We start from the raw sequence: 13,403 nt of genomic DNA, 5'->3' as shown, positions 1-13,403 counted from the left end.
AAGTTTGTAAAGTTAGACTGTGTGTCTTCCAAGGTTTGTAAAGTTAGACTGCACAGCGAGAAAGTTTATAAATTTGACAACACCACGTCACAGGAAGAAAGGTGGCCTTTCTGTTCTACGAGTGCCTCTGTGTTACCCCCGCGCTCTGTTTAACCGACGTTTCCAGGCTCAGACTGACTCTAGGGCCCACACACTGAGGGGATCGGGCCCTGCCCCGGCCCTCTGTCCGCTCTCTGGCGAACGGGCGCAGATTCCGTGTCGCAGCCCGTGCGGAAAGGGAGCATCCGGGCTGCGTGGAGCGGGGGGGGGGGGCGGGGGTCTCGGACGTGGAGCTCAGTGCCGTGCGGTCGCTTAGGAGGCACGTCTCAAACTGAGACTTCCGACCTGGCACACCTTCTGAGGAACGCTTTCTGCTTTCGGCACGGGTGGCCGGGGTCCTCTTCTCCTCCACCCGAAATCTGGAGCGCGCCCCTGTGGGTTTTGCGGGCTGCCGTTCTCCGTCTCCCCGTCCCCTGGAAGAGGGTCTGAGGGCAGCACACACACTTTGTGTGTGTGAGCGTGTGTGTACGTGTGTGTGAGCGTGTGTGTGCGTGTGTGTGTGTGTGTGTGTGCGTGTGCGTGTGTGAGTGTGTGTGTGTGTGTGTGTGTGTGTGTGTGTGCGTGTGTGTGTGTGTGTGTGTGTGTGTGCGTGTGCGAGTGTGTGTGTGTGTGTGTGTGTGTGTGTGTGTGTGTGCCACAGCTCGCCAGGATAAACACACAGACTCATCATCCGTGACAATGGACGAGCTCTGCGTAATAACGAACGCCACGTCCGCCCGCTAACAGCACTGAGGCCTGAGTCCCAGCGAGCGTCTGACCGGTGAAGCGGGATCCCGAGTCCTGCGTACCTCCCCCCCAATGTGTCAAAGAATAGATCTCTTATCCCACAGCACACTGGAGAATGGAATAGTGCCAGGACTCGGAAACCGTACTGTCCTCTAGGGTCCTCATGGCACTCGTTCCTGTGTTTGACCTGCACTTCATTGTACGTCGCTCAGGGCGACCTGTAGTGTAGTGGTTAAGGTAAAGGACTGGGACACGCAAGGTCGGCGGTTCAATCCCCGGTGTAGCCACAATAAGATCCGCACAGCCGTTGGGGCCCTTGAGCAAGGCCCTTAACCCTGCATTGCTCCAGGGGAGGATTGTCTCCTGCTTAGTCTAATCAACTGTACGTCGTCTGGATAAGAGCGTCTGCTAAATGCCTTGTAATGTAATGTAAAGAGCACTATTCAGTGTCTGGGTCAGGAGCAGTGAGACGGAGACACTGACAGACATTGAACAGGTGTGAGGTGCAGCTGTTGAGCGGTGACAAGGCTGGTGTTGTCACAGAGAGCTCGCTCTGACTCTGTTTTCCCGTCCTCTCTGATGTGATTAACACGTGTGCTCAGGGCTCAGCGCGTTGGGCTGTGAGAGACGGCAGAAATGAGGGGCTGTCGCCAGGGTTACAGTACACGGCCAATCAGCTACGCTGTCTGAGTGAGGGAACTGGCGTGTGAAAGGGATTACAAACATGTGCAGGCTGTGTGTGTCTGTGTGTGTCTTTGTATGTGTAAGTGTGTTGGAGCGTGTGTGTGAGCATTTTTACGTGTGTGTGCGTGTGTGTGTGTGTGTATATAAAGAGTGTGTGGTGTATGTGTGTGTGTAAGAGTGTGTGCAGGCTGTGTGTTTGTGTATGTGTGTGTGTGTGTGTGTGTGTGTGTGTAAAAGTGTGTGTCTGTGTGTAAGAGCGTGTGTGTGAGCGTGTGTGTATCTGTATGTGTGCATGAGTGTGTGTGTGTGTGTCTATGTGTGTGTAAGTGTGTTGGAGCGTGTGTGTGAGCATATGTAAGTGTGTGTGTGCGTGTGTGCGTGTGTGTGAGCGTGTATATAAAGAGTGTGTGGTGTATGTGTGTGTGCGTGTGTATGTAATAGTGTGTGTGAGCGTGTTTGCATGTCTGTGGGTGTGAGTGTGCGTGTGTGTGAGTGTATGTGTGTGTGATGGTGTGTGTGTGTGTGTGTATATAAAGAGTGTGTGGTGTATGTGTGCGTGTGTGCATGTCTGTGGGTGTGAGTGTGCGTGTGTCTCTGTGTGTATGTGTGAGAGAGAGAGAGCCAGGAAAGTCCCTGTTGTAGTAAACAGTGAGGTGCGTCCCAAATCCTCCATTCCTCCACTCATCTCCTCCGCCCATACTTCCGGACGGCAGAAGCAGACGAGCGGACGAAAGGACGACATCTTATTTTCGTTTCGCGATGCACCCCGAGGTTCCCCTTTCCTGTTTATGGCGAAACAACGAGCTGACCAAGCAGAGGCACCCTACCGTGCAAAACCACACCATCAACCCCTCCCTAAACGAAACGGGGACATCTTGTCCCGTGCTCTGTCTGTTACCCAGAATCCTCGGCCTTGTCTCCTTCTCCGTGCTCAGCTGCGGTCAGTCGCGAGTAAACAGGGACGGCGATGCACAGCCGTTTGATGTATTTTTAGGGTACAAAAAAAGTTTTTCCGACGTTTCCTTTGTCTCTATCCTTTGAAGCGTGGATGTATTTGGGAAATACGTACTTTGTCGCGAGTCGACCACATGGCGGGGGGGGGGGGGGGGGATTAAGGATTTAGGACAGAAATAAGAGGCAGTCTGAGCACTCTCTCCACCGTAATGCTTTCCGACTGTAGGAACGGCACACGCCGGTTTGGCGAGGTTTTACGCCCGTCGTTTGAACATTGCATTTACATTATTAGGCATTCGGCGGACGCTCTTATCCAGAGGGGCGTACAGTTGATTAGACTAAGCAGGAGACAATCCTCCCCTGGAGCAATGCGGGGTTTGCTCAAGGGCCCAACGGCTGCGCGGATCTTATTGTCGCTACACCGGGATTCGAACCCCCGACCTTACCTTTTCAAACTCTATCTTAGTCCTCCCTCCTGATCTCCCCCGCCCCTCCTTTCTGATATCCCTATCCTTGTCTAACCCCCCCCCCACAAAAAAAAAAAAGAAAAAAGAAAAATTGCACTTATGATGACGACTATGTTTAGAACAGCATTTCATGTGTGTGTTCCTAGTTCTGGATGTGATGCTTTGACTTATGGTAGAACCTATGCACTTGTAAGTCGCTTTGGATTAAAAGCGTCTGCCAAATGACAAAAATGTAAATGTAAATGTAAATGCGTGTCCCGGTCATTTACCTTAACCCTGCATTGCTCCAGGGGAGGATTGCCTCCTGCTTAGCCTAAACAACTGTACGTCACTCAGGATAAGAGCGTCTGCCAAATGCCAACAATGCAATGTAATGCAATAATTGGACAGCGACGTGCTTGGCGTTCCTTTGGCTCCGTACTCCGGCGCGTCGGGTTTGAAATTGAGCTCCGCGTTTGCGATGAACGTGCGGTACTCGCATCCGTGATGGGCCCTTCGCTTTAGGGGACCGAAAGTAATCGGACAGTCGGCTTCTCAGCCGTTTCCGATGAGTCGGGCGGATTCAACCGCTTCCTTCGTGGAGGAATAGGAAGGCCTTCTGTGTCTAGTTTCGATTTTAGGCTCACGATTGCCTCAGGAGACGGTCATTCCTCGGACAACGATCGAGACAGGAAGAGGATCGATCGGACAGGCTGCGGAAGAGCCTGGGTGATTGGCGGGCGGGTGGGGGGACGTCCTGGCGGCCCGTTGGGCTGAGACTACCGTCGGCGAGCCGGACAGATAGGCGTCACAAGCTCGAAGGATGAGCTCGGTTAGGTAAAGACGAAATAACGTCATGCGTCACAACAATTCGACAATGATCCCCCCATGACCAATCATCTGCCCATAATCTCACAGACCGAGACTCAGATCAGCTCAGGCTGCCAAAGCCTGTCCGTCTATCGTGTTACCGAAAACTGAAATGCAGGTTCCTTCATTGCTCAAAATGACAGACAACATCAAAGTAATAGTGTGAATGTACACACACACACACACACACTCACACAGAGGGATATAACACACACACACACACACTCACACAGAGGGATATAACACACACACACACACACAGTGAAAAGGGGAAAGGTCGCACACAGGGCAACCTGTAGCGTAGTGGTTAAGGTAAATGACCGGGACACGCAAGGTCGGTGGCTCTAATCCCGGTGTAGCCACAATCAGATCCGCACAACCGTCGAGCCCTTGACCCTGCATTGCTCCAGGGGAGGATTGTCTCCTGCTTAGTCTAATCAACTGTACGTCGCTCTGGATAAGAGTCTGCCAAATGCCAATAACGTAACATCAACATCCTATCAAATTACCCTCCAAACAACATATTCATGACGGAAAACGTCAAAGAACGTGAGTTAGAACCCCACAATTTTACGGTCCCGTCTGCCGTTACAGGCTACCTCCTGAAACAATATTTGTCCGAGTCATGACAGAGGAGGTGAAGACGACACCGCAGAGGCGGGACACGGTTTGGGGTCAGACCGTCGTCAGCTCGTCTCCCGGGAGTCCGCAGAGCGCCCCGCCGGACTCCATGGCAGCGTCCGATTGGCCGCCCTCGCCGAAAACCGCGCCCGCTCACCGCTAAACCCTGCTGCACGCTCGTCAACCGTGACCGATGCCAAGGCTTTTCCGGAACGTTCTCGCCCCCGTCCGTCGCCCGGGCTACTCCTCAGCCCCTGCACCCGTAGTCCCGGGAGACAGGGCACATCTGTTTCGCATTGGAGCCCCTGTGTTCACTTAAACTCCTGTTCCCCCCCCCCCCCCCCCCCGCCATCAGCTGTAAACAGTGAGGTCGCTTTGTAGACTGGTTGCAAGTCTGCCAGTACTCGTGTACGCAAGACTAATTTGCTTTCAAAGAAAACAAATGGCATAAATTAGCTTATAATGGATAGAAAATAAATCTATCAATCTATCATCTTTGAACAATGTGAATACCACTCTGATGAACACATGAATAAACGGTCTCTCTGCGGAGCAAGAGTGCTCCTCTGTATAATGAATGAATAAAGTCAACACTGTCTTAGAAAGTATTACGTTAAAATCTTATTTTCTTTGTCTCAAGTAGAAAATATTAGCTTGGTTTAAGTTAATGTTTGCCGTACAAGCAAAATGTTCTTATTCCATTGGCAAATCTTAAAGTGAGTCAGACTGTCTTCAAACCTCATTGGCAATATTCTTATTTATTTCAATGAGATTTTAAGTCTGAATATAAGACGAAACTACTTGTTATTTTTTGGTTTTCCGTGGTAGATTTATGGGGGGGGGGGTGTTGTGTTTGAGCCGGTATCAGTATCGGTATCGATGTGCCAGAACAGGATAAACACCACAACCCAACCTGAACCTCCACTGCCCAATTAGGCCTGCAGTTAGCCAGCACTATCAGAGAACATCGAACTCCTAACTTCCTCAACTGCAAACACGCCGCTCCGAAAAGGGGAATTCCGCTATTGTTTGGACGGAAAGAAAATCTGAAATAAAAGCCTTTTTTAAGTGCCTTTCTTCAGAGCTGCGCGGGTACATGAAAGGCCGATTCCTAATTAAATATAAAATTATTGAAAAGGTCTGTGTGCTTTGTGGGATGATGATATCAACAAACGGCAAAGGGAAATGGGAAAATAAAATGGTGAACACGATGTCAAAGTTGCATTACACATGAAACATCAGAACCGTCAAAGGAAATGTGTTTGCTTGACTGAATGTCCTTCAGAAGTATGCAAACAACCAAACCCTCTGAATGAGTCAGAAATTAATATCAGAAAAATCTTAATTAGGACCCACTTCTCCCGAAACTCAAACTGAAAAATAAAAACAGTTTTTTTTTTTTTGGGCTTTTGTGGCAGCAGGGCTGAGTTTGGGGCAGTAGAGGGCTTTTGGAGCAGTTAAGGGCTTTGGGGCAGTAGAGGGCTTTTGGGGCAGCAGGGCTGAGTTTGGGGCAGTAGAGGGCTTTTGGGGCAGAAGAGAGCTTTTGGAGCAGTAAAGGGCTTTGGGGCAGTAGAGTGCTTTGGGCGCAGCGGGAGTGAGTTGAGGGCAGCAGGGGGTGAGTTTGGGGCGGCGGGGTTGCGTTTGGGCAGTAGAGTGCTTTGAGGGCGGTGGGGTTGAGTTGGGGTATGGGGTTGAGTTCAGGGCGGCGGGGTTGAGTTGGGGTGGTGGGGTTGAGTTCAGGGCGGCGGGGTTGAGTTGGGGTGGTGGGGTTGAGTTGGGGGCAGCGGGGTTGAGTTGGGGACAGCAGGGTTGAGTTCAGGGGGGTGGGGTTGAGTTGGGGCAGCAGGGTTGAGTTGAGGGCAGCAGGGTTGAGTTGGGGTGGTGGGGTTGAGTTGAGGACAGCGAGGTTGAGTTGGGGTGGTGGGGTTGAGTTGAGGACAGCGAGGTTGAGTTGGGGTGGTGGGGTTAAGTTGAGGACAGCGGGGTTGAGTTGGGGTGGCGGGGTTGAGTTGAGGACAGCGTGGTTGAGTTGGGGTGGTGTGGTTGAGTTGAGGACAGCGGGGTTGAGTTGGGGTGGTAGGGTTAAGTTGAGGGCAGCAGGGGTTATTTGGGGGCGGCGGGGTTGAGTTGGGGTGGTAGGGTTAAGTTGAGGGCAGCAGGGGTGAGTTGGGGGCGGCGGGGTTGAGTTGGGGTGGTGGGGTTGAGTTGAGGACAGCGGGGTTGAGTTGGGGTGGTGGGGTTAAGTTGAGGACAGCGGGGTTGAGTTGGGGTGGTGGGGTTGGGATGGGGGCAGCGTGGTTGAGTTGGGGACAGCAGGGTTGAGTTGGGGGCAGCGGGGTTGGGATGGGGGCAGCGGGGTTGAGTTGGGGTGGTGGGTCGGGATGGGGGCAGCGGGGTTGGGATGGGGGCAGCCGGGGTGATTTGGGGGCGGCGGGGTTGGGATGGGGGCAGCGGGGTGAATTCGGGGGCCCACCTGCTCAAAGCCGCAGGTGACGTGCTCGTGGAACATGGGCAGGCTGGGCCGGGGCTGGCGGTACAGGCTCAGCGTGTAGACGGCCACGATGACAGGCTCCGCCCCCGACTCGTCCGTCAGCAGCACACTGACCCTGCTGCTGCCCAGACCCACCGGGTAGTTGGCCATTCTGGGGAAACGACAAATAGCATTACGGGTACGCATCCCACAATGCAGCAGGTTTTCTGTTCAGTTGCGTAACTTTTTCGACTAGTGTCGCACAACAAAAATGACCTATTTCAAACTGAGAAAAGTGTTGCACCTAGCACGCATCTGCTTAACGAGGCCAGAACATATTCGCCTTGCTTTTCCTCTGTTTGGCTTATGCGACTGATAGGCACCATTATTTTTCCCATTATTCTTCCTCCTCAGTTTTTACAGTTGATTAGACTAAGCAGGAGACAATCCTCCCCTGGAGCAATGCAGGGTTAAGGGCCTTGCTCAAGGGCCCAACGGCTGTGCGGATCTTATTGTGACTACACTAGAGATCGAACCACCGACCGTGCGGGTCCCAGTCATGTACCTTAACCACTACACTGCAGGTTGCCCTGTGGTTCCCCTTTCCACTGTGTGTTATATCCCTATGTGTGTGTGTATGTTATATCCCTCTGTGTGTGTGTTATATTCCTTAGTGTGTGTGTATTTTATATTCATCAGTGTGTGTGTATGTTATATTCCTCAGTGTGTGTGTGCTACATGCCTCTGTGCGTGTGTATGTTATATTCCTCAGTGTGTGTGTGTAACATGCCTGTTTGCATGCGTGTGTTATATTCCTCAGTGTGTGTATGTTACATGCCTCTGCATGCGTGTGTTATATTCCTCAGAGGTGGTCGTGGTTCACCTGGGTCCCCTGCGCTCGTCCAGGTGCACCTGGCAGCCACAGTCCAGTGGCTCCGCCCTGATCCGCATCATCACTGTGTCGAAGGGAACCTCTGCCTGGTACTCCTTCACCTCCGGGCTGAAGGGGGGGGAGAGGACCAGGGGGGGGTCTGTGTACACCTGCCGCAGGTGGGGGTCCACACACCTGTCTATGAGCAGCCAGAGAAGAGCTTTATTACTCACACACACACACACATACACACACACACACACACACACACACACACACATACACACACACACACACATACACACACATACACACACACACACACACACACACATACACACACATACACACACACACACACACACATACTCACACGTGCATACATACATACATATACATAGTCCACTGTAGAGCTGAACCAGGCTGGCTCATTATGCCCCTTTCCCACACTGTCGAGCTGAACCAGGCTGGCTCACTATAGCCCTTTTATCATTGTAGAGCTGAACCAGACTGCCTCATTATAGTCCTTTCCCACTGTAGAGCTGAACCAGGCTGGCTCATTATAGCCCTTTCCCACTGTAGAGCTGAACCAGACTGGCTCATTATAGCCCTTTCCCCCTGTAGGGCTGAACCAGGCTGAACCAGACTGGCTCATTATAGCCCTTTCCCTCTGTAGAGCTGAACCAGGCTGGCTCATTATAGCCCTTTCCCCCTGTAGAGCTGAACCAGGCTGAACCAGACTGGCTCATTATAGCCCTTTCCCTCTGTAGAGCTGAACCAGACTGGCTCATTATAGCCCTTTCCCCCTGTAGAGCTGAACCAGGCTGAACCAGGCTGGCTCATTATAGCCCTTTCCCACTGTAAAGCTGAACCAGGCTGGCTCATTATAGCCCTTTCCCCCAGTAGAACTGAACCAGGCTGGCTCATTATAGCCCCTGCAGAGGCGGATGCAGGACTTGCTGGAACATTTTGTGAATGAAAACCAACGCGCATCCTGACCGCAGGAATGTTTACACTCACCATGACCGCAGTCCGACCACTGGGAGTAATCTGAGGAAGGAAGGGGAAAATGCCGGAGTGAAATATCAACCAGAAAAGAAACCTTGGACATTTTTTCATTCCAACCTATCTGTACTCTTAACGGGTTATAATAAAATAAATGATACAAGTCCCTGACATCTTAGCTGCTTAAACGGTTGACTGGTTAACAGATTAGTCCACCCAAGTGCCACCTTACGTTTCTCTAACTGGGAATTCTGGGAATGCAGGGAATCATCTGCTGGTTTCCTTCCTGCCTGTCCCTCTGGGTCACCCATTCTGGAAAACGGAAAAATAAAACAGTCCAAAATATTCCCACCTGGAGTGTCAGTCAGCTTGTCTCACTTGTGTTACCTGTGTTGTGTAAGTTCTGTCCATGTGTTAAAGTCATGTTATCTGTGTTGTGTAAGTTCTGTCCATGTGTTAAAGTCATGTTATCTGTGTTGTGTAAGTTCTGTCCATGTGTTAAAGTCATGTTATCTGTGTTGTGTAAGTTCTGTCCATGTGTTAAAGTCATGTTATCTGTGTTGTGTAAGTTCTGTCCATGTGTTAAAGTCATGCTATCTGTGTTGTGTAAGTTCTGTCCATGTGTTAAAGTCATGTTATTTGTGTTGTGTAAGTTCTGTCCATGTGTTAAAGTCATGCTATCTGTGTTGTGTAAGTTCTGTCCATGTGTTAAAGTCATGCTATCTGTGTTGTGTAAGTTCTGCCCATGTGTTAAAGTCATGTTATCTGTGTTGTGTAAGTTCTGTCCATGTGTTAAAGTTGTGTTATCTGTGTTGTGTAAGTTCTGTCCAAGTGTTAGAGTTGTATTTTCTGTGTTGTGTAAGTTCTGTCCATGTGTTAAAGTCATGCTATCTGTGTTGTGTAAGTTCTGTCCATGTGTTAAAGTTGTGTTATCTGTGTTGTGTAAGTTCTGCCCATGTGTTAAAGTCATGTTATCTGTGCTGTGTAAGTTCTGTGTTGCGTAAATTCGGTTCATGTGTTAAAAGCTGTGACCTCCTCACCCCGTCTGGTTGAGGACCCAGTTCAACAGCGCAGCCAGGCGGACTCCTGTCCCAGAATCCCCTGCGGTGCGGAACCTCTGGGAGAGACGGTGCTGGAGAGCGTCGAGGCCAGGAGAGGATGCTGGGTAGAGCTGCCAACACAGGGAGAGCAAAGGCTAAACTCACCGTGCACATTCAAACTCTGAATTAGGGTGCAGTTTGATGGAAGGCTACCAAAAAATGAATTTTGGTGGATTACAATCAAAACGGTAATGGGGAAAAAACCCTGCAGTACATGTTTTTAGCTGACACTTCCATCCGAAGCAACTTACAGTTGATTAGGCTAAGCAGGAGACAATCCTCCCCTGGAGCAATGCAGGGTTAAGGGCCTTGCTCAAGGGGCCAACAGCTGTGCGGATCTTATTGTGGCTAGACCGGGATTAGAACCACTGACCTTGGCTACACAGGGGATTGAACCACCAGTCATGTATCTACGCTACAGGCTGCCTGCTTAGTCCGTAAGTCCCTTTGGATAAAAAAAACATCAGCTAAATTAATGTCATCGCTTAATAATGTAAAGTTCCCCTTTAAAACGAACAACAGATACAATAGTAAAAAAAACACATTGTACTCGATCATTCCATAACAGGTTAATTTATACACACACTCAGAAAGATATTTGAATGACACAATTGTAGAATATAACCTGAAACCGTACAAACGTGATTCTGAAAGCAAGACGTTACACACCAGCTTAAAGGGTCCGCCTGCTTTCAGCTGCTGCGCAAACTGGAGCAGCAGAAGGGTCTCGTTGGGAGGCAGACAGGCTCTGTGTGTCCCTAGACAGCCACCGTACTGAGAGGAGAGAAGGACAAACCATCATATCCAACACCACCAGATCCCAGACCAGAGCAGCGTTATTTCACAAAGCAATCTGGCACGATTGTATTTTATCCATAAAAACAAACAAAACGAGGCTCACGCTCTCTCCGACGGGCGTGTCGGAGTCCGAGAAGAGTTTGGTCAGGTCCTGGTTTCCGGTGGTTGCGGGGAGCAGGAAGTTGAGAGAGTCTTCCAGAACGAGCTCTTTAGCGATCTGGCCTTCGAAGTCTGGGTCCGCCGGCTCCTCGAAGCGCAGGTCCTCCTGTACCTGAGAGAGGCAACGCGATATGAGACCCCGTCCGTGGGCCTCTACTCCGCCTAGTGGAGGAGCTCCTTTACTGCAGCTCGGTATGACAGTAGACTACGGCGGGGGGGGGAACCAGCACCGTTGCATTACATTACATTATTACATTAATGGCGTTTGGCAGACGCTCTTATCCAGAGTGACGTACAACAAAGTGAGTACCCATAACCAGGGATAAGTTCGCTGAAAGACCCTAGAGGGAAGTACAATTTCAACTGCTACCTGTACAACAAAGATAAGCGCCGGCAGAAGAAGTACAAAAGAAGGCCATGTCCTTGTCATTGAGGTAAAGCAGCGTTTCGCGTTCCACAGAACAAAATTAGTTGGGTACCTTGCGCCTCCTTTTTCGCCCGTCTACCCAAATCTGACCATCGGATTTGAAAAAAATACACTGTAAAGTTCCCTCAAATGGGGAAAAAAATAAATAAAAATCCCGCGAAATAATTCAATGCTGCTCCGAGACGTCTGCCAGGCGGGGAAGGGCGGAACTAATTTGGAACAAGCAGGATCAGAGGAGAGAGTTTAAACAAAACGATTGCTGAAAATCCGAAGGATGAAAAGAAAATATGGATGAAAAGGAGAAGAAGCCAAGTCAGGACTTAAAAGGGTTTTTATTACAAACCTGGAACCAATAAGAGACTTTGTTTGGGACAGAGAACTGGATTGGATTAGTTAGAGAGCTTCACAGTGGCACAGTGGTGTATGTGTGTGTGTGTGTGTGTGTGTGTTTGTGTGGTCTGTGAGTGAGTGTGTGCGTGCGTGTGTGAGTGAGTGTGTGTGTGTGTGTGTGTGTAAATGTGTGTGTGTGTGCGTGTGTGTGAGTGTGTGTGTGTGCGTGTGTGTGTGTATGTGTGTGTGTGTGAGTGTATGTGAGTGTGTGTGAGTGTGCGTGTGTGTGAGTGTGTGTGTATGTGTGAGTGAGTATATGTGAGTGTGTGTGTGTGTGTGTGGGTGTGTACAACAGTACCTCAGTCTATCTGCTTTGTTTGGTATACTACAGTGTGTATATAAATGTGCACAGCAGACATTTCACCAGCTGGATTACTGTAACAGTGCAGGGAATCAGCACCTGCTCTTAAAATAAATTATTATCGTCACACCCAATGACCACACACACACAAAGCAATGGTAACAAAGGAAATTAGCCAGGGGGAAAGGTAAAGTCAATTGCACTGTACTCAGTCTGAGTTTAAACCTCAAGTGAAGCACCTCGACCACAGAACTACATGAGACAACTTGATAAGCTATACAGAAATAAATGGCAAACGGTAAATGGTTGGCATTTATATTGCGCCTTTATGCAAAGCGCTGTACAATTAATGCTTCTCATTCACCCATTCGTACATGCGCTCACACACCAACGGCGATTGGCTGCCATGCAAGGCCCCAACCAGCTCGTCAGGAGCATTTGGGGGTTAGGCGTCTTGCTCAGGGACACTTCGACACAGCCCGGGCGGGGGATCGAACCGGCAACCCTCCGACTGCCAGACGACTGCTCTTACTGTCAGAGCCATGTCGCCCCCTATATTTATATTTATATCCTGCCCATCGCCTTCCACACATGAACAGGAAGATGAGGAGGATTACATTTTTTGCACAAACGTACAATAGGTAGTATTTTTTAGTTAAAACATTGTTCCCTTCATATCATTGAAAGAGGCTCACTGACATGTTGACTCACCCTCTGTCAGTGCTTATAGTCCTTAAATTCTGGTTTCAAGATATGCAGTTGACGGGCTGCCACTCTGCACCAAAACATCGTATAGCTGTACAATAATTCAAGCTCATTGCTTGAAAATTGGTTCTAATTGCCACCAATGGCGTTTCAATGTCAGCACGTTCACAGAGAAGGGGGAGGGATAAACAGCGTTGGGGTTTGAAGGTGTTTGTTGCTGCTACTCCTCTCTTGACCGTTAGAAGTCTGAAATGACCTATTTTAACTTTAATGGTGACTGTTGTAGAAATGCCACTGTTCAGGACAGCTGGGGAAGTGAAAGGTGCAACACTGCCATCTAGTGACCGGTTGGGACCATTGCATTTATACTTCGATTCAATGGAATCAGATGAATAGTAGACTCAGCTCTTAGTATGCATGTTAGTATGCACGTTAGTACGCTCTTACCTGGACAATCTGAGGGAGGAGGGAGCCATTAAAGAGCAGAGTGAAAGTGAGTAGCTGGAAACAGAGGAGGCACCTGCAAAACACAGACCAGCAGTGCAGCACGGTGTGACTACAGAGCACATACGCTTCATTACATTGTAATTACAACTTCAACACCCGTTTGTTGCCTTATTTCAAAAGGCTGTTTACGACAACGTTAGACATCCACACTCACAGCTGTGGGTTACACTGTAATTGCAGGGGTATAAGGGCTCCTTAAAGTGCAGCTGTGCCAGATGTATTCCTCACCAGCCTGAGGTTATGTATGAACATGTAGAGATGGGTGTGTTT

General features: G+C 49.7%; 1 protein-coding gene across 2 annotated transcripts in view; it reads right to left on the bottom strand.

Annotated features, from left to right (window-relative positions):
* Window positions 1-13,403, bottom strand: part of LOC133119238 (protein Wnt-16-like) — a 53,778-nt gene that overhangs the window by 16,955 nt on the left and 23,420 nt on the right. For both annotated transcript variants that reach the window (XM_061229752.1, XM_061229753.1), the window contains exons 8-15: window positions 13,074-13,146; window positions 10,748-10,915; window positions 10,516-10,620; window positions 9,787-9,917; window positions 8,979-9,058; window positions 8,762-8,791; window positions 7,754-7,940; window positions 6,874-7,042 (exon numbers count right to left, since the gene is read on the bottom strand). In XM_061229752.1, coding sequence (XP_061085736.1) covers window positions 6,874-7,042; window positions 7,754-7,940; window positions 8,762-8,791; window positions 8,979-9,058; window positions 9,787-9,917; window positions 10,516-10,620; window positions 10,748-10,915; window positions 13,074-13,146 — 943 coding nt within the window. The remainder of the gene's footprint in view (window positions 1-6,873; window positions 7,043-7,753; window positions 7,941-8,761; window positions 8,792-8,978; window positions 9,059-9,786; window positions 9,918-10,515; window positions 10,621-10,747; window positions 10,916-13,073; window positions 13,147-13,403) is intronic.

The sequence above is a fragment of the Conger conger genome, chromosome 19, assembly GCF_963514075.1.
Source record: "Conger conger chromosome 19, fConCon1.1, whole genome shotgun sequence".
NCBI classification, from domain to species: domain Eukaryota; kingdom Metazoa; phylum Chordata; class Actinopteri; order Anguilliformes; family Congridae; genus Conger; species Conger conger.
Note: the sequence above shows the minus strand (reverse complement) of the source record. Positions and strands in the feature narration are given on the sequence as shown.